Source organism: Abramis brama (genome assembly GCF_963993115.1).
Source record: "Abramis brama genome assembly, chromosome: 23".
Taxonomy (NCBI): Eukaryota; Metazoa; Chordata; class Actinopteri; order Cypriniformes; family Leuciscidae; genus Abramis; species Abramis brama.
The window spans coordinates 5682346-5702106 of record NC_139985.1 but is presented as its reverse complement, the minus strand read 5'-3'; the positions used below and the strand labels follow the sequence as shown (position 1 = coordinate 5702106).

The window sequence follows — 19761 nt, the reverse complement described above, 5'->3', positions numbered from 1 at the left end:
TTTTCAGTTATTTTAGAAAATGTCTTAGACCTTTCAGTGGTTATAATGTGAAGCAATGGGGCTCACCTCGTTGAAGTCCCAAAATGTGCGCGCATCCTTCACAAAAATAATCCATCCGGCTCCAGGGGGGAGCATGACATATGCATCTCGAACGGCTTGAGGGTGAGTAAATCATGGCTTAAATATCATTTTTGGGCGAACTATCCCTTTAAATGGTTGTGGTTTAATGTGTTACTTCCTAATTCACCCATTGTGTGAGTCTAGTCTCTTTTCTCACTCTCACTGTAATGGAGTTGTTCATCTTCATTGCTCTTCAGCTGTTTATGGAGGTTCAGTCTTACAGTAAGTGATCTCTGCTATTTAATGTTGATTAAATACTGAATGTCCTCAATTGCAGTTAAAAAAAAGTTACATTTTCTAAAATATTTCAGCATGTGTGATCAGTACGGTTATGTTTCAGTTGAGCAAACACATGAACCTACAACCTCTCTGCTTTAAGCTTATTCGTTTTTTTGTTAGCATTTTAATTTATTAAACTGATTGCAATTATCCGATTAAGCTAATGTTTGGGTGAAATAATAATATATATTAATTGGACATGTTCATGTAAATGAGTTATTTGGAAAATCTGCACGGTCATTTAAAAGTTTACTGTTCACATGAGTTTAAGGCCCTATTTCACAGACAGGGTTTAGATTAAGGCAGGAGTAGGCTTTAGTCAAATTAGGACATTTAAGAATCTTTTCTACAGGTGCCTTAGAAAAAACATACAAAACAACAAAACAATGGCACTGACATATTTTAGGATAGGTTAGTGCAAGTTGCTTTCAGTTAAAACAGCTCAAACATGCATTTTAGTCTAGGACTAGATTTAAGCCTTGTATGTGAAACCAGGCATTAATTTGTTTAAAGATTAAACCAAAACGATGTATGTAAATATGGTCAATAAGGAGATGTAATGACTAATTGATCTGTTTTGGTTGTTTCAGAATCTCCTGTTGTAAAAGTATTTCCAGATGTCCTAAGTGAGTCCAGCTCAGTGATGATGATCTGTGAGACGCCAGCAGATGTTCCAGTGAATCAGTGTACTTTCTACATAAACAGAGAAGAGAACAATACAAAACTCAGTTGGAAGTGTGAACTCGATCTCACTGGTGCTGAAGTGCTCATATGGGCAGATGTAAAATCTCCTGCATCAGTCGACATTTACTGCTTCTATGAGTGCAACAATAATAAATCATCATCTCATTCTCCTGCTGCCACAGTGAGGGTTCAAGGTGAGAGATTTCACTGCTGTTCTTCTGGGTTAGAAACCGTTATTTCAGTGTGTTTAGTAACTATATGGATTATTTCACTTCAAACTGATTCACTTGAGAAACCCACCATCAGTGTTTGTGATGTAACACTTATAGGACACTTCTGGATAGATACTATTTAAAGACTCTTTCAATCGGCTGTATAATGCAATACAGAAAAGACAAATATACTAAATATAAGTAAGAGTTGAATATGGTTGATCATAATCCCTGTGGTGTGTTGAGACTCATTTAATGTGGGTTGGGGTCAGACTATGAAATCAGAAACAACATGTTAAAGCTGATTCTATAGCAGTTGTGGACAGTGTGAATCAGTAGACAGTGATCTGTGACAACAAACGTTTAACCACAGAGTGACGTGCAAGTGAACAATCTGATATATTTGAGCAGGAAGGAAGTCAGGGGATGATCATGTGATCAAAGTTGAGATGTCAGACAGCAAGTCTATGTCTGACAAATCTATAGAAGGTACTTTAGATCAATCTTTTCTGCAGCTACTTTTGAACTGTGACTTTACAAAAATGAATACATGTTAATGTTAAATAAATAAATAAATGTTGAAGTCAGAAATATTTCAATTAAAATTTCTTTCAGAAACATGCTTATATATTCTGAATTGATTAATTGTGTTTTTTAAACATGGCAATAAAATGAACAAAATAAAGATAAAGAGCAATTGCTCAGTGAGTGATTGACAGTTTACATGAGTGTCAACCAACCTTTGAAGCATTGATATTATCAGACAGATGTTTGTATTTTGTTGAATCAATACCACAAAACATTACAGAAATCATCAAATCAATTGTTGCTAATACAGATGTTTATGGAGTTGTTTTCCCTCCAAAATTACACATTACAAAAGTACTAACAGGATTAAAGTTAACAGAGTTTTTGCAACTTTAGGAAGAATCACTCTTCTTCATTGTATTTGAAGGACCGGTCTCTTCAACAAGCAAACTTAGCTTTAAAGCTTGCCCTATAATGCTGGTAATTTGTCTCTGCAGTTTCAACAACCACTGCACATACTACACCAGCCATGACAACCTGTGAGTAATCAAAAAAGCATTATTATTACTCCACCATGAATGTCTTTGGAATGAAAAACATTATTCCTTGATCATGATTACTTGTTGAACATTTACTGTACATGACAGCAAATTTCACAGTCTTTTCAACAGCATTAACTGTAAGGTCCACTTCTGAAACCACAACATATAGTAAATCTGGTAAGTACTGACAACATAATTTCTGGTTAGATCAAATTTCAGAAATGATTGCTATGGATCCTATCATACACCTGGCGCAATGCACAATGCGAGTGTTTTTTGCTAGTTTCAGCTTGACACAGTTATCATTTTCATGTCCTGCACCACGTTGTTTAAATAGCAAATGCATTTGCACCCATTTGTGGTCGAGCTGGTCTGAAAATGAGGTGTGTGCGGGCGCACTGATGGCGCGTTGATATTTTGAGGCAACTGAAATAGACTGCGCCATTGACCAGCTGAAACCTGGTCTAAAGTCAATGGCGCAATGTTATTTAAAGAGCGTATTAGTAATAATGTGCGCCTTAGGCGGGTCCACAACGCTCATACACTCTGATTATTACACACACACAGGGATGCGCAGCAGCACACAAAAATGCCAAATATTACATGCCATATTCACACGAATCAGCCATGGCGTGAGCACAACTGGCTTTTAAAGGGAATGGGATATGAGACTCTGATTGGTTTATTGCACATTACGCCCAAAACACACCCATTACTCATTAAGAGAATAGAGACAACCCTTTTAGACAAGGCGCCGGGCGTGCTGACCATTTTCCCCGTCGTTAAACTAGCAAAAGTGGATTCAGACACGCCCTCAGTGCGCTTTAGACCATGAGTTTAGACCGTTAAAATAGGGCCCTATATGTTTTTTTTTGTTATATTAGTTGATCTCCATTCCAAGACAAACCTGCCAACAAACACAACAAAGGAAACCATATGTAAGTTCATCCACTTTTCCTCAATGGTTAAAGTGACTGTGTAGAATATGTTGGATTCAAATGTCAGGTTCAATGTGGGATTCATTTAAAGTTTATTTATACTGTTCGTTTATAACTCAAAGAGGAAGTTCTTGAAGGTAAGTGGGAAGTATTAAGTACAAGCACAATGAATTCAACAAACACGAGGTTCATGATTGTGCTGCTTTTTCAACATGGTTAATAATTGCTAATGAATTATGTGAATATTTTTTCAAACATTCTATTTTAATAATATACATGCTGTGGCACTGTTATTTTTTTGTTGTTGTTGCAGTTTTCACGGCAAACTCTACTCTGCCTGGTAACAGAAATATGTCAGAACATGGTACGTATTTAGATGCCAAATTGCCAAGCAAATGGCAAAATTGTTTTGCTCCAAAATGATGTCTGCTCAAAATGTTAAGTCATGGATGAACATTGCATGTCTCACCCAATATGTTTGCCTACTTTAGTGTATTTTTCACACACACAAAACAAAAAGATAATTTTGGATCTGCTATCATGGTTATTACTACAATGATTAGTTCAGTACAACGATAAGATTTATGCCAGTCTTTGTAAAAACAATTTTTATTTTATATACAACTTAACTTCTTTAAGCAGTTTCAGCAGCAACATCCACTCAAAAAACTTCACAGACAAACACAGAAACATGTGAGTAGTTTAGTGTAGCTACCTGACAATACAAATATTCGTAATTCATATAGTTCATTATTTTACCATTTCAAATTCAGCAACAATGGCTGCCATTTCCACTACTGAAACCCCAGCATCCACCAGGACTGGTAACTTTTAGAAATATCTTTAGAACGCCATTTAAGAAAAAATATTTTTACAGTGACTTCATCAAACACTGAAACACTGCTGTGTATATTCATCATGTATCATTTGAGTTCTTTCTGTTGCAGTGGTTTCTAGTGTTCACACTTCAACAGCTGATCCTAAAGATCCATCCGCAACAAAATATACAGGTTTTATTATAAATCTTTTTCTTCCATATTTAAATGATTTTACCATAGCATTCTCTTTCAGATCTCTGTAGAACATTTACTTCTTTCCATACACACAACAAACGTAAAACAAATCTTCTTGTATCACTTCAGTTGTCAGGTGGACTGATGTATCTAAAGCACCTATATTAATCATCATAATGCTCATAAACATGTATTAAAGTGCTGGTTTTGTTTTGACACATACACATGGTATAAAGTGCTGGTTTCCACTGGTGTTGGTGTCATTTTGACTGGATTCATCTGTCTGTGCTGGTTTGCATGTAAGTCAAGTTTATAATTGTACACTCCACGCTGTTCAATATTATTATGTGAAATCATTTATCATGTGAATTTTGACCAAAATGCTGCACAAGAGTAAAAACTGAACATAATGCAGTAGCTCATTGTTTTTCTAGGTAAAAAACGAAGAAAACAGTAAGTTTTATTTCATGCATTCAATTTCATAGTCTGTGATATGTATTGGAGACAGTGTTATTTAAGTATCATTGAGATACTAATATAGTTTTTTGTAGTCTATAGGATCTGTATGTGCAAATGTGTATTATATTATCTGATATATGCATGCATGCAAAGATGCCATAAAGATCATTATTTGATTCTTAGCAATAAAATAAGATTAATAAGATCAGATGAGCCCAGTCAAGGAATTGGTATGGTGAGTATCTTTGCAATTATTTTTTTTAAATTACAAAGTAATACATATTTATAATACAATAATGAGTAAGAATGGCTGAAATGGACATGACCATAATTATTCTTTTTTCTTTTTAGAGTTGTTCTGGACCTGCAGAGATTTATTCTCTGATCACTTCTGTACCAGCCACATCTCAGCCCAACTCTGTAGGTGAGAGAACATCATTCTCAGACAACGTGACGCTTAACAGTTGTAACCAAGAATCTGATAAGTTAAAAATAGTGACCACAGCTTCTCGGAAACTGAAGCCATTTCCTCTTTCAAGTCTTCAGGAGATCAGCATTAATAGCCACATCTTCTCTTAAAGGAACAGCTCCCGCCAAAATGAAAATCATTTAATCACTTTCTTGCTGTTCAAAACTTGTTCTACTGTGGAACACAAAATGAGCTATTTTGCAGAATGTTTGCACTGTCATCCAATGAAGCCGTGATGAGGGGCCGGAAAAATTGTAATATGACAAGTTTCTATCTTTATGCGAAGCCATTTCACATTTGTCCTCTTGTTTTGGATGTTTTTTTATTGACTCTGTTTGACCCTCTTCATCATGCTGTTCTTCCAAAGGCCTCGAACACCCAGAGTCCCATCAGGACAGCACACCAGATCCCACAGCAACTGACTCTTTCATTATGTCTGAGAATTCAATTTACCAGCCCTCAGGTAAGATTTTTCATTAAAGTGGTCATATCATGACAAATCAAATCATTCTCGGCCTTTACTATAAAAACAAACTCTGGTTTCAAAACTCAAAACTTTCTCACTTGACCAAAAACTGAATTTTTGATGCTCACATATAAGCATTGAGAAACTTGGCCCACTCAATCACGATGAGCTCATACAGAGGGAGTGGGACAAATATTAAATTTATCAAAACAGTCAGTCTGAGAAGAGATGATTCTGCTGTGTAAAGTGTCAAAGCTTAAAATACATTCAAGTTTTATGACAGAGAGCTTGTTCTTGACAGTCAAAATGTGTTATTTAAAGTGAAATGACGCTTCTGCTTTACAGACGTTTTGGTCAATACTCAACAGAAAGAGGGCAATACAGAGGAAAATGAGGTAATATGTGAACAGTCGCACCACAAACCCACATAAACGAGAAGTCTAACATGAACAGATTACAAACATTTATCTTGTCTGTCTTATCAATCTTTCTGTTGTCTTCCTCAAGAATGTTTACCACCTGTACTGCACAATCCCTGACAAACCAGTTCACTCAAACGCTGGAGATCAAGTCTACAGTTTGGTGAAGATGCACTGATGAGTCTCAAGTTGTGTTTCATAATGTATATTCAATATAAATAAACTATCTTTACTTGCTGACAAAAGTTTTTATTTTCATCATTTAGTGTTTGGTGTGGAATGCATTGTGACCACTGTGACCACGCAGAAGACTTTCTCTGGCAAGGCTCTCTAGCCCAATACTGCCTTGTGAGAAGTGCTTGGGATTCACTGCAGAGACAATGGAGGTCCAGCTTAGCCTCTCTGGTTGTAATGGGTGGAGCTTGAAGCTTCAGCCACACCATAACCCTAAAGTAACTAGGGCAAGCTCCACCCATTAGATCCACAGAGGTGAAGCTGGAATAGGGCTAGCTCCACCCATATTACGTCCAGAGAGTTGGAGCTGGAGGTCATTTGCAGTGAATGGCATTTGTCAAATTCACGTGCTTTAGACAGTCACAGAAACATTGCGTGAAGTATAAACAGTAGTTTATGTTCATGAAGAAACCATTTCATTCACATTTATAGTCCAAAAGGTCTGTTCAGGATAAACATGTAGTACTGTTTGCAATATATAGTGAATATGAGGATGTACAATGCTAGAGCCTTTAAACATATCACGTTCATCCAATCAGTGATCCTGACACCGCAAATAAGGATGTTTACCCAGGGTTAGGAATATACAGTGCAAAATGGCAGTTTATGATTACCCAGGATTAATCGTTAACCCTGGTTAAATTATGAGAAGTGTGAAACGTGAAGCAAGATTACCCAGGACTCAGTTTACCCAGGGTTTAGAATGACCCAGTATTAAAGGGACAATATGTAACTTTTTTGCTTTAAAATTAGCAAAAATCACTATATCTACGTTATATATATATTTTTTAGTTGTGTACTTACATTATCCCGACTGTTTCCAACAACTTTCAAACCAGGAGAAATTTTAATTTAATTTTTAGACACGGCACGTTTCTTTATTTCCGTTTTGTCGCAGTCAATGGCGTCATATCCGCGTTGTCCCTGGTTTCCGCCTATGGTTTCCGCTCGTACTGCCATGGTAACCAGAGCTATGAGCAGAGCCCTCTGATTAACCAAAGCGACAGACGTAGACAACTGTGGAGTTCGCAATGTCTATTTGCACGCTGTTGTCGTTCAAACATTACGGACCATGGCAAGCAGACTTTGGATAAAAAAGGAGAATTAAAACGAGAATCAATATCAGCGCGGTGTTTTCGAGATGCCGAGAGCTCCCATAGACAGTATATAAACGAGAGCTCCACGTCCGAGACTTCGACCGCTCCTACATGTACTTATTAAACAGGTGAGCACATTTACATAAAACTAATCAATGTTATATAGTTCAACAATGATAAAATGTTAGAATATGATCTGTATGTTATTCTAATGTTGATCTAGTTTACTGCTAGTCTCATACAGACAGACTAACACATACTTTTCAACACATTCAAATGCAGTTTAGTGTGCTAGTGTAATGTTAGACCAGGTGAAACAGCGCTGCGTTACCTCACAAGTTTAATTTGTCTAATAAACTGACCTGTGAGTAGTAATTCTGCGTGTAGTTCGGTAGAATGAAATGTCCGTATTCCTTTTATATCCGAGGGACTCGCGTCGCGTGTGGAGCTGATAGCTGTCTCTTAGCAATCCCGAACTGCTTCATATCACAGTCATGATAAAAGCATCAATGTATTCAGTCATCCATAAACATTATTAGATCGGCCGGCTTGACGTTGACGACAACATCCATAATTCTTAGCATGTGTTGCGTCATCAAACTACGCCTTTGTTATTGTAAAGAGGTTAGCGACTCCTAGTGGCGAAAAATTCCATACTGTACGTTTAACTATTTCAAGTGTGAAAAAAGTTTTAAAGAGCAAAATTAATAGCTCCTCAAACCCCCTTTTCAATGTGAGTAAAAAGTTTTTGCATTGATTTGTACCTGGACTTTAAATAACTAGCACGAGAACCAGCACTATTTGGGTGGAAAATGGATGACAGAGATGTCACATTTATGCTCAGTTTTGGATTCATTTTTATAGTGTTCAGTTCCTGTTTTTTCTGCCTTTATCTTGTTAGTTTTCCTTTGTTCTCGCCACTAGTTTGTCACCATGGTTATTAATTTACATTTATTAATTTAGCAGACGCTTTTATCCAAATCAACTTACAAATGAGAACAATAGAAGCAGTTAAACTAACAATAGGACAACGATAAAGTACAATATGCAAGTGTAAGTGGCCACAACAATATGCAAGTACAATATGCAAGTGCAATTCATTAATTAGATCACCGTTTGTATTCAGTTCATTATCTTGTATATTTAAGCCTTTCAGTTTCTTCTGTTCATCGTCTGTTGTTGTTTGTGTATAGTTCACACTGTTATGTTATTCTTGGATTAGTGCCTCTGCTTTGTTTTATTAAAGATAATAAGCTTATTTTTTATGCAATCTTTGTCGTCATCCTTTGTGGAGGATGAAAAAAAAAATATATATTTTTTTTTTCAGGATTTAAGTTAGTCAGGAAACATTAACCCATGTGAGGTAAAAATGAGGAACATGAAATCGCAGTAAACTCATTATGCTGAGGTAAATGAACCACAAAACATGGAAGGTTTAAATAAACCATGGTTGGGTTTGCCCATGTGGTTTGCAAAAGAATCCAAATTGGGTAATTTTTAACACATTGGTTTTAGAGTGTACACTAATCTACATAAAACTGATAAGTGCATGAAATAGTTTCCGGTCTGATGCGCTGCTTCATAATTCACTTATTATGCGAGTCTCATTTTTCTCTTTTCTCACACTCGCTGTAATGGAGTTGTTCATCTTCATTGCTTTTTAGCTTCTTAGGTTCAGTCTTACAGTAAGTGATCTCTGCTGTTTAATCATTGTCTTCTTAAATACTGTAAAATAAATACATTTGTACTCGTCTTTTTGATACATATTCTTAAACTTGCAAAGTGTGTAAAGGTCATGTTTAAATTAACACAGAATTATTGAAAAGTGATTGATCTGTTTTGGGTTGTTGCAGAATTCCCTACTGTCATGTATCTCAAGATGATATTAGTGAGTCCAGCTCAGTGAAGATGAGCTGTGGGAATCTTGAATATGTAGGCTACTGTAATAACTGGCAGTTACTCGGTAGAACGTGGGGGCTGATCAGAGCTAAGCTATGCTATTGTATTTTTACTAAGCTAATTGCTAGCGCGAATTACGAGCAGTCGTGTCCAGTTATATTAGAACAGTTATATTGAATTGTAATATTTCACAACATTACCGTTTTTTAATCAAATATATGCAGCCTTGGTGAGCATAAGAGACTTATTTTAAAAACATTAAACAATCTTACTGATCCCAAACTTTTGAACTGCAGAGTAACGTTATATGTGGAACATTCATGAAGTAGTAGAGCGTTTCCGATATGTTTTACGCTGCATTATATGTTTATGCTGTAATACTGACACCAGTAGGCTTTAGCCTGCTATAATTAAAGTGATATTTCCAAACTATATGGACTCTGGGTGCTTCTCAATTCTTATTTGTGCATCCTCGTTTCCTTTCCTTGCTTCCTTTCCTCGCGTGTGGTTTGTAACTGCAAAGGTAAAGTATAAATAAAAATTATTGTGACAGACGTGATGGGGGAGGAGAATTTATACGTGCGTCACGTTTAGTCAATAAAACTCTTCCGCATAAGATACACCTGTGTATCCTCACTCATGACTCCTCAGGAAGCCTCCTCGCGGTGCAATTAGATAACTGAGATGTCCTTCAAGATGGCTGAGCTCGAATATTGGAGGAGAGAGGAGACGAGGAGGGATATTGAGAAGCACCCTCTGTGACCTATGTCTGTGACTGACATTGTTGAATTCTCTTTGCTGATTCAGTGGCGACCTCTACTGGTGAAACTTTGAAAACAGCCACAGAATCTACACTGTCCAGACATTTTTCTAATTAAAACCAAAGATCTTCATAAGTGATTGTATATCAAGAGCAGGGACACGTTTGTATGCACTTTCTTTTGTGATTTTAACTGGACAAATAAAGACTATGCAATAGAACTGCACTGCACTGCAATAGAACAGTGTACATAACACTGTTTGGAATATCCACTGTACAAGAGAATTAATTTACATCTGCACGTTCATATAAAAATATTCTGGGAGCTACTGTATATATGCTGATAAAAGCTATCAGAATGCTATCGGAAATGCATTTTAAAAGATCATGTTGAAGAGACTTTCTTTTTTTGCCAAACAGAAACCTCATTTGGTATTCGGTTTTAATGTTGTTTAGATGTCTGTGGTGTTTTTAATATAGCCTACTTTAAGCCAAACCATGTGCAACTTCATCAGTCAACATCACTGCTGAGTATTTTCTCCTTACAACTGCAGTGTATCAAAGACAGTCTCAAAAAGGTTTGAAATCGCCTGTGTTTCCTACTGTCACAAAAATGTAATGTATCCTGTCAACGTGCACGGGGCAGGAAAAGCCGGGTACATATAGCAATATAGCGGGTGAATTGTATGATGTATGTTCTGATGAACGTGCTTACAGTACATGTCTTTCTCACTGACTTTGATGTTCAAAGCATTTCTAAGGAGACTGATTGTTAGAAGGCAACTGTCTGACTTTGAAATGGACAATTTGATCTAATTTACATATCCCTTTAAACTTATCATAATTTCAGGAGGATCTAATCTCTTTTAATTTTATATTTTTTCTTGCTCTTTCAATTCATTAAGATGCATGTCAGATATTGTTTGTCTATTTATATCATGCATTAACATTTTAACTTCTGTTTCCTACTGATCATCACTGCTGTACATTACAATAAGGACAATAATATCTGTACAGTATATGTTTTCTATTCAGGAGGTTTACAAAAAAATACTAAATTATATTATATTTAATATGCAGAACACTAACAAGAAGATTTATTAGTCAGAGAATAGCTTTAGATAACTCTTAACTCAATAAGTCACCAGTATGGTTGTCAGTATTCATTGGACATTATAAAACTATATGAGAAATTCTTATGCACACTGATACACGTTTCATTGCACATGGCTATAAGTTTAGCATTTTTTATCTATTTCATCTACTTAAAACCGCTCCGTGCATTAAATGGCTTCCTGTGGTCTGATGTGTTACTTGAAGTCTCGTCTCTTTTCTCATTCTCGCTGTAATGGAGTTGTTCATCTTCATTGCTTTTCAGCTTCTTATGGAGGTTCAGTCTACCAGTAAGTGATTTATGCTATTTAATGTCTTTTAAAATATATTTTTTAAATATTTATAGTGGATGCTGGCAGCAAAATCGCGAACAAAAAATGACAACTTTAAAGGCGATTTTCTCAATATTTAGATTTGTTTGCACCCATTCCAGATTTTCAAATAGTTGTATCTCGGCAAAATATTATCCTATCCTAACAAACCATTCATCAATGGAAAGCTTATTGATTCAATTGGGCTGGTACACACAGGTGCTGTGCCAAATTTCGACTCCCTAGCTGCCAAATTATTGAGTCAAATTATTGACTCGAGTCGCATTTTAATAGACTTCAGACTTGACTTGGACTCGACCTGAAATGATCTTCTGACTTGACTCGGACTCGACAGAATATTTTAAAAATGACTCAAGTCTTTAATTCTTAATATACTAATAAAGAAAGAATTTTGTGTTTTATTTGAATGGTTTTATAATATATGCGTCACATATATTTCCCTACGTGTCGCGGTAGTTCCCCAGACAGCAACATAGTGTCGGCCCAGATCCGGCCCACATCTGGACCGTGTGAAATCCACATGAACCAGATTTGGGCCAGATCTGGGCTGATTCTATGTTGCTGTCTGGGTGTGGACCCTTTGTCATAGAATTGGATTACGTAGACTATGTCCGTAAATTGCGCGTAAACTCCGAAATGTCATAATGAAAGTCCCATGAAACATGACGGGAGAACCCATATGTTCTTTCATTTGGGTTTATTTACATGTCAAATCGGCTAGATGCAAAGAATGTGGGAAAACAATTAAAGATACCGGAACGACAACTTCAAATTTGATGAGACATCGCATCCACAAAGGTTATTACATTACATATTATACTGTGGTGTAGCTGCATGGTTCCTTTGGATTGCAAGCTATACTCGACTCGGACTCGTGAAAAAAGACTCCAGACTTGACTCAGACTCCAGTGACAAAGACTTCAGGCTTGACTCGGACTCCAGACGAAAGACTTGTGAACATCTGCCATGGCCTGTCATCATGCAGATGAGTACAAATGTATCGAATATGTCTTTTTTTTTAATCAACTGGATATTCGTATATGCGAGAGCTTGTGAGTGAAATTGACTTGCAAAGTGAAATGTGAAAGTCATTTATAAATCTCTCCAAATATTTCTGTAATAATACAATAATCTAACAATCATGAATGACTGGGAAGATCATGGAAAAGTCATGGAAATTCATTAGTCAAAAATTGGTGAATCCTGAAAATAGCAATGAGACTGTTTGGACCAATGAGGTTTCTCTGCCAGCTATTTTTAAAAACAGAAACCAAGCAATCAAGATGTCCCATTGCTTTTTAGGTAACTCTGTCTTTTTCTTTCTTCTTCATTAGCTCTTTGGCCGGCCAAGTTAACAGCATCTGCTTCAGTTATTAAGGAAACAGACACAGTTCAGCTGAGCTGTGAGAATACTGAAGATCTGAAGATGGAGATGTGTGTCTTTAACATAAAAGGAAGAGAAAGTAAATCAGAACAGAGCTCATCATGTCAGCTCTCACTCACTGGATCTCAGATCAGTATTTGGTCAGAAGGTCAGAGTTCATCTGTGAGAATAACCTGCTACTACACTGCGAAGCTGTCAGAAGATCTCGTACCATCTCTTGATTCTGATCCAGTGACAATAACAATCCAGAGTAAGTTTTTTTAATGCATATGTTGAAATAACTGATTTGCGTGTTGCACGTCCGTTTAAAAATGAAATGACTCGTAAATCAAATGGGGGTGCTGACAAGCGAGTTTGTTTCTTTTGCCTCGATTCAAATCATCTGATTGCGGATTGTAGAGCATGGAAGCAGAAGAGTGGTGCTTCTAAGACCCAAAATGTTGCACTTGTTGTTTCCGTACAATCTAACACCGATAAAGAGATGTATCAGCCTTTTTTGTTTAGGGGTACAGTCTCGTTATCGTTTGATTCGGAGTTTAAGCCTGTAACAATTCTGCGTGATACGGGGGCAGCTCAATCGTTTATATCTGCGGGAATCTTGCCGTTTTCCGATACTACTTTTACTGGTCAGGAAGTATTGGTACGTGGAATTGAGATATGTTGTGTGAATGTACCACTGCATATTGCATACTTGAAATCTGATATTGTTAGTGGGGTAGTCAACTTGGCTGTGCGTGAACAGTTACCTGTACACTCAAAAAACTAGGAAGGTTGTACACTTTACATAATATATTTATATTTAGTTTACTTATAATAATTGTGTTTGTTGACTTGAAATGTTTTTTTCTATTAAGGTCCACGTAATTATGTCTCAACTTAACAGTACAAAATCCTAACGTGTTGTCTAAACACAAACCATTTATGTTAAGTAAAAAAATTCTTACATCCAGAGGGTGGCAGTATAGTGCGACGCCATCTGCCATTTTGCCCTAACTTAATTTGATTGTGTTCAATCTGCTTAATATGTCAAATTTAAGTTTACTTAATCCGTTTGTGTTGGATTATATGAATGATTTGTGTTGCATTAACTGAAACTGGGCAGTGCTTGTTAGTTCCCAGCATGCTTTGCATATGGTTGAATTAAGAGAGAATAAATGTTAAAATTAAGTGTTATTTTATGTTTTTTTGAGAAAATGAGAAAAGGGGAAGACTTGATAGTGTGTAATTGTGTTTAATGTTCAATTACGTTGGAATTATTAGAACCATTTAAAATACAGTGGGTTACCATTGTGGATAAGTGTGGAGCATTTTGTTTGGCTGTGGACTGATTTGGTTACTTTTAATTGCTTTGGCTGAAGGAGCATGTAAATCCTAGCATTTAAGATGCTAATATGTGCTACTGCTAGTAAATATCTAGCTATAGTTTATTCATTTAATTATGTGTCACTAAAATAAATAAAATATGAATGGGTGAATGAAAATAACAAACACATAAGTTGAATGCAAATTAAGTAAATTAGTTGGGCTGACACTATTAAATTAAGCTGTGTCCAACCATAGTAAATAAGTTGAATCAACCTTAATAAATTAAGTTGACCCAACATAAGTACATTAAATTGGAATAACAGAATTGCATAATGCTGAAATAAAGCAAGTTAATCATGTGGAAATCATTTCCATGATTTTTTTATGTTCATTCAAAGAGTTATTTTTTTGAGTGTAGAGGTTGTTGACTTGATTCTTGGGAATGATCTTGCAGGTGGCATAGTTTTCCCTACACCTATTGTGACTTGCATGCCTAATACTTCCCAAGATGATGATTTAGCTGAGAAGTTTCCGTCTGTGTTCCCCTCTTGTGTGGTTACTCGTGCTCAAGCACAGAAGTTTAAGGAAATAGTAGACCTGTCAACTTCTTTTATAGCTAATGACGTGCCTAAGACTGTGGAATGTGCTTTGTTTATATCACCAGATTCTGATGTTGATGTACCTTCTGGGAGGGAGGAGGGTGATATGGAGACTTCTTTGAAGGTGGGGAGAGACTCTTTAGCTGCTGCACAGAGAGCAGACCCTTCTTTGGTTAAGTGTATAAAGGCTGTTGAGAATTGTGTCCATGATTCGAATTCAGGGGTGGTTTACTTTTGGGAGGAGGGCTTGCTGATGTGCAGATGGAAACCACAAAAGGAAGAGGCCCTGACAGAAAGAGCAAGAGAAGAAAACATGCAATGCATAACTTGCCCAATAGGTGACATCACTCTCCCAAGAGCGCACAATTCACAAATACGTCCACAGGACGTAACAATTTACAACAGAAAAACTTAATCACATTTCTTTAAAAAAAACAAACAAATTAATTACTTTACATGTACTTTTATTTGTCCAATGTGTGATAGTCTCTACTGTTCAAACTTTGACAACTGCCACAAAAACAAGTGAGTAACCTTATGTCTCAATATTCCTGTAGAGGATTATCATAGAGTATTTCTGATATTATGTTATATTGTATGTCATACTATAATATTAATACCAGTACTACTGTAATTATAGTTTTATTTCCAAACTAAATGCATAATTCGTATTCTCTTTGCAGCTTCAACAGCGATCTCTACTGGTGAAACTTTGACAGCCAAAACAACTTGTGAGTGAAGATTAATTTTTAAAATAAAACATCCTTGACAAGCACACAGAGACATTTTGCTCATTTCACTTTAAATTGCTTAAATGTGAAAATTATTCTTTCTTAGTTTATTACATAGCTTTATGTGACTATGACGAATATATACCCTTACGAAAAAGAAGTTTATTCAAGTGTGCTATTGTATATTTCTTTTAAACTAAATATAAGAAAGTATACTACTTTCAGTCTACTTTTCTCAGAAATATACTTGAAATTGCACTTAAGTATACTTTACTTATACTAACAGAAAGGTCCAAGTATATTTGGCCTATACTTGTACTCAATCTTTTGATCAAGATATACTTAAAAGTCTAATTAAGTATTCTAAGTAAACTTGGCTTGCAGTTGTGTTTAATCTTTTGATTGAGTAGCCTAAATAATTTTTTCACATAGTTTCACATACAATCTTATAAACTTAGAGTGCTTGAAAATATTGATGTATAAAGAAAACGGATATATTCCTAATTCTGAGTATATGTGTAGGCTAGTTCACTTAGTTTACATAGGAATTTACTTCAAATCTACTTTACTCTTTCCCCACCACTGACTGAATCTCCCAATAGCATCCAGCTGCACACCAGCAGTTTCAGAACCAGAACCAGTTTCAGAACCAGTTTCAGAAGGGGCGGGGCTTAAACAGTCATAGTTGCGCTACCCATACACATAATTTTCTTTTGATAAATATAAGCTGTTTTCACATGGATTTTGATTGAATCTATGTCTACAATATTTAACAACAATACTTTTAAATAAAGTCACTTTAAAAACACTGAGCATTTGCTTAGAAGTTGTGCATCTTCTGAAGAAGCAATTTTGGTCGATAATTTTCGGCGGCTGAAATTTCTGTGCATCCCTATTTCAAAGTGTACTTTCATATACTAAAAAAAATACTACAAGTATTAAAATAGTAAACTACTACTTCAGTTCTACTACTAAGTTCACTTGTAAATGAGAAACGTAGTTGTGCAATTAAAGATTACTACTGTTACACTTATTGTATAGTAGCCAACACTTAAACATATACTTCTACTAAGTGGACCAATTTTGTCCCAAGCAAACTTACAAGTTTACTACTAGTACATTAATATTAGTATACTGACTGCATTAAGTATACTTAAAAATATATTGAATGAATACAATATAAATACAATATTCCCCCTCCCTTTTAAACTTTTTAAACTTTATAATAAAAAGTTTAAATAGCATTTCAATATGTTGGCTTTCTCAAGCCAACATAACTTAAATGTACATTGTTGATATATTTTTCCTGTCTCAACAGCCACCTCATCTACAACAACTTTGACAACATTCATACAAACTTGTGGGTGAAGTTTTTAAAATATATTTATATTGTATTATTGTATGCTATATTGTATTAATGCCACAACCAAATAGTTTTATTTCCAAACTAATTACTTCCTTTGACATTGTTGAATTCTCTTTGCAGTGAGATCATCTAGAAACACTGATGTCTGTAATCATGATGCAGTTGATCAGTTTTTTATTGTAATATATTCTTTTCTGTTGCAGCTGTTCCTCCTACTGATCACATTCACTCTGAAGGTTGTTCATTCACTCACAACACAATACAAAACTGAACATCTTAATATCTGTTAAAACCAATGCTATCTCACGACCAATTTGTACGAGTGAGGACAAGGTGGATAATTCGTACGAATTCATATGAATTGGCCAACTCAGAAAATACGATTTAGCAAAAATCTTATGAATTCGTACGAATTAGCCAAATCGTAAAATACGTGAATTGCTGTGAGATTGGGTTGGTAAAAACTAAAATAAACCTTGAAATTTCCTCCTTTCATCATGATATGATGTGGCATGTTATTTTAAAATACATTTCATAAATCTGATATAGATATAAACATGGATTAAATTCTTATTTTTGTCTTTTGACAGGCTCATGGCTTTTAGTAGTGCTGGTTTTCACTGGTATTGGTTTATTTCTGTCTGGACTCATGGGATTCATCTCTCTCTGCCACTTTGACAGTAAGTACAATGTACAAGTATAATTATTCATAAACTGAGCTCCTTGAAACATATGATAATAATAAAGTGTATGTGTGCAGGTTCTGATGACGTTCTCACAGAGGTGATCTACAGCTCCTGTCATGTGGAAACAACATCTCTGTTAACTTCCTCTGTGTGCTCCGCAAAACATGGATGAACCGTTTCATTTCTTCACTTCTTGCTAATTTGAAGACAACAATTATGTATAGAAAGAATGATAGTTCAGTATAGCTACTAAATTCATATAGTGATCAGCAGGCCAAGGCAGCTTGGATGTTTTTTCCCCACATTTAGATTTTGGGAGAAATTTCTTCTTAGTTTTTTGTTATTGGTTAAGTACATCAGGGTTGTATGTTACATCTTATGTTGTTTAATGTTTATTGCATTAATTTAGTGGTGTCATGTGTGCATGACACTGTGTTCACCTTCTCTATATTAGTATTTACATCAGCTTGTGGAAAAGCTACTTGTGATGAACTTTAATGAGAATGAATTATCAGAATGACCTTGATAATTTAGCAGAAAAGAGCTGTCGGATTTACTGTTAAAATGTTTTTTTTTTTTGTAAATTAGTTTTAAATTATACAATTTACAGGTTGTTCTATAAATGTGTTAACATTTTTACTGCATTTTTTTTTTACTGCAGAATTATAGCAACCGTTGCTTAGTCATAATGACAAGATTCTTGGAGTGTTATTTTCTGTTAAACAACTGTCTATTCAATGAGCAACTGAACCACTTGACTTTGTGTAACGTTTTAGTCCGAAGATGAAGAAGAATTAAGAAGAAGAAAAAGTAAATCAAAATAACAGATTTTTTATTAACTAAAGCAAAACTCAGGCAATCCAATATGATAACACAAACAGCGTGCAATGCACTAACAATACCAGATAATGAACTGAGGAAACTGAAGGACTTAAATACAGGGTGATGAACTCAAACTGTCAGGTGTGCTAATTAAATGAATATCCAGCAACTAAGGACTGGCGGGAACAAAGGAACACAGGAAACAGGTTAATAAGAGAAACAAACTAAAAGTCCATGAAAACTGAAGTAAAACAGGCAGAGCGTGACAGACATTATGTGCCTGTAGTCTGTGAGCCTACAAAAAATGTTACCGGTGACCCAGATCTGCTGAACACGTGTTCTCATGATGTACGTTCATTTTCATAGTTCTGAATAGACAAGCATTAAATGGTTGTGGTCTAATATACTTCCTAATTAAACTATATTGTGTGAGACTCGTCTCTTTTCTCACTCTCGCTGTAATGGAGTTGTTCATCTTCATTGCACTTCAGCTGTTTATGGAGGTTCAGTTTTACAGTGATCTCTGCTATTTAATGCTGATTAAATACTAAATGTCCACATTTGCAGTTAAAATTTTTTATATATGACGCTTCTGCTTTACAGAAGTTTTATTCAATACTCAACAGAAAGAGGGCAATACAGAGGAAAATGAGGTAATATGTGAACAGTCGCACCACAAACCCAGACAACCAAATGAGAAGTCCATCATGAACAGATTACAAACATTTATCTTGTCTGTCTTATCAATCTTTCTGTTGTCTTCCTTAAGAATGTTTACCACCTGTACTGCACGATCCCTGACAAACCAGTTCAGTTGCACTGATGAGTCTCAATTATGTACATGAGTGTTTCATTATGTACATTCAATATAAATAAAATATCTTTACTTGCTGACAAATAGGTTTTTATTTTCATCAGTGTTTGCTGTGAAATGCATTGTGACCACTGTGACCACGCAGAAGACTTTCTCTGGAAAGGCTCTCTAGCCCAATACTGCCTTGTGAGAAGTGCTTGGGATTCACTGCAGAGACAATGGAGGTCCAGCTTAGCCTCTCTGGTTGTAATGGATGGAGCTTGAAGGTCCAGCCACAGCCTAACCCTAACCCCTACCCCTAAACCTAACTAGGACAAGCTCCACCCATATTACGTCCAGAGAGGGGGAGCTGGAGCTAGATGTCATCAGTGAATGGCACTTGTCATATTCATGTGCTTTAGACAGTCACAGAAACATTGTGTGGAATATAATAGCTCCTCCAACCCCTCCTCCTCCAACATTCATGTAGAGCGTTTCTGATATTTATACG

At 35.8% G+C, this 19761-nt stretch overlaps 2 protein-coding genes across 8 annotated transcripts; both read left to right on the top strand.

Moving 5' to 3' along the window:
• The first annotated feature begins 226 nt into the window (after nucleotides 1-226).
• On the top strand, nucleotides 227-6368 carry LOC311074449 (uncharacterized protein). 7 transcript variants are annotated; one of them, XM_084101054.1, is made up of 16 exons: nucleotides 227-342; nucleotides 990-1277; nucleotides 2321-2362; nucleotides 2483-2542; nucleotides 3250-3303; nucleotides 3617-3667; nucleotides 3946-3996; nucleotides 4077-4127; nucleotides 4251-4313; nucleotides 4553-4615; nucleotides 4751-4769; nucleotides 4959-5010; nucleotides 5127-5199; nucleotides 5612-5707; nucleotides 6056-6105; nucleotides 6218-6368. In XM_084101054.1, exons 1-16 carry the CDS (start codon nucleotides 288-290, stop codon nucleotides 6305-6307), a joined length of 1158 nt encoding a protein of 385 aa, XP_083957180.1. In that variant the 5' UTR covers nucleotides 227-287; the 3' UTR covers nucleotides 6308-6368. The 7 variants fall into 7 exon arrangements, with proteins under 7 accessions (XP_083957180.1, XP_083957183.1, XP_083957182.1 ...); XM_084101057.1 differs by lacking the exon at nucleotides 3250-3303; XM_084101056.1 differs by lacking the exon at nucleotides 3617-3667.
• A 5106-nt stretch (nucleotides 6369-11474) lies between these two features.
• On the top strand, nucleotides 11475-18322 carry LOC311074451 (uncharacterized protein). Its single transcript, XM_084101063.1, has 8 exons — nucleotides 11475-11522; nucleotides 12899-13198; nucleotides 14918-15190; nucleotides 15339-15377; nucleotides 15536-15583; nucleotides 17153-17185; nucleotides 17540-17629; nucleotides 17710-18322. The coding sequence occupies exons 1-8, from the start codon at nucleotides 11504-11506 to the stop codon at nucleotides 17805-17807; spliced, it is 900 nt and encodes a 299-aa protein (XP_083957189.1). The 5' UTR covers nucleotides 11475-11503; the 3' UTR covers nucleotides 17808-18322.
• Nucleotides 18323-19761: the final 1439 nt, after the last annotated feature.

What these genes read in the sequence shown, in the direction of transcription:
- LOC311074449 (XM_084101054.1), top strand. Translation starts at nt 288, where the DNA reads ATGGAGTTGTTCATCTTCATTGCTCTTCAGCTGTTTATGGAGGTTCAG. An exon ending in ACAGACAAACACAGAAACAT is followed by an intron (nt 3,997 to 4,076) that starts GTGAGTAGTTTA and finishes TTTCAAATTCAG; the next exon opens with CAACAATGGCTGCCATTTCC. An exon ending in CCAGTCAAGGAATTGGTATG is followed by an intron (nt 5,011 to 5,126) that starts GTGAGTATCTTT and finishes TTTTCTTTTTAG; the next exon opens with AGTTGTTCTGGACCTGCAGA.
- LOC311074451 (XM_084101063.1), top strand. An exon ending in GACAACTGCCACAAAAACAA is followed by an intron (nt 15,378 to 15,535) that starts GTGAGTAACCTT and finishes TTCTCTTTGCAG; the next exon opens with CTTCAACAGCGATCTCTACT. An exon ending in TGATCACATTCACTCTGAAG is followed by an intron (nt 17,186 to 17,539) that starts GTTGTTCATTCA and finishes GTCTTTTGACAG; the next exon opens with GCTCATGGCTTTTAGTAGTG.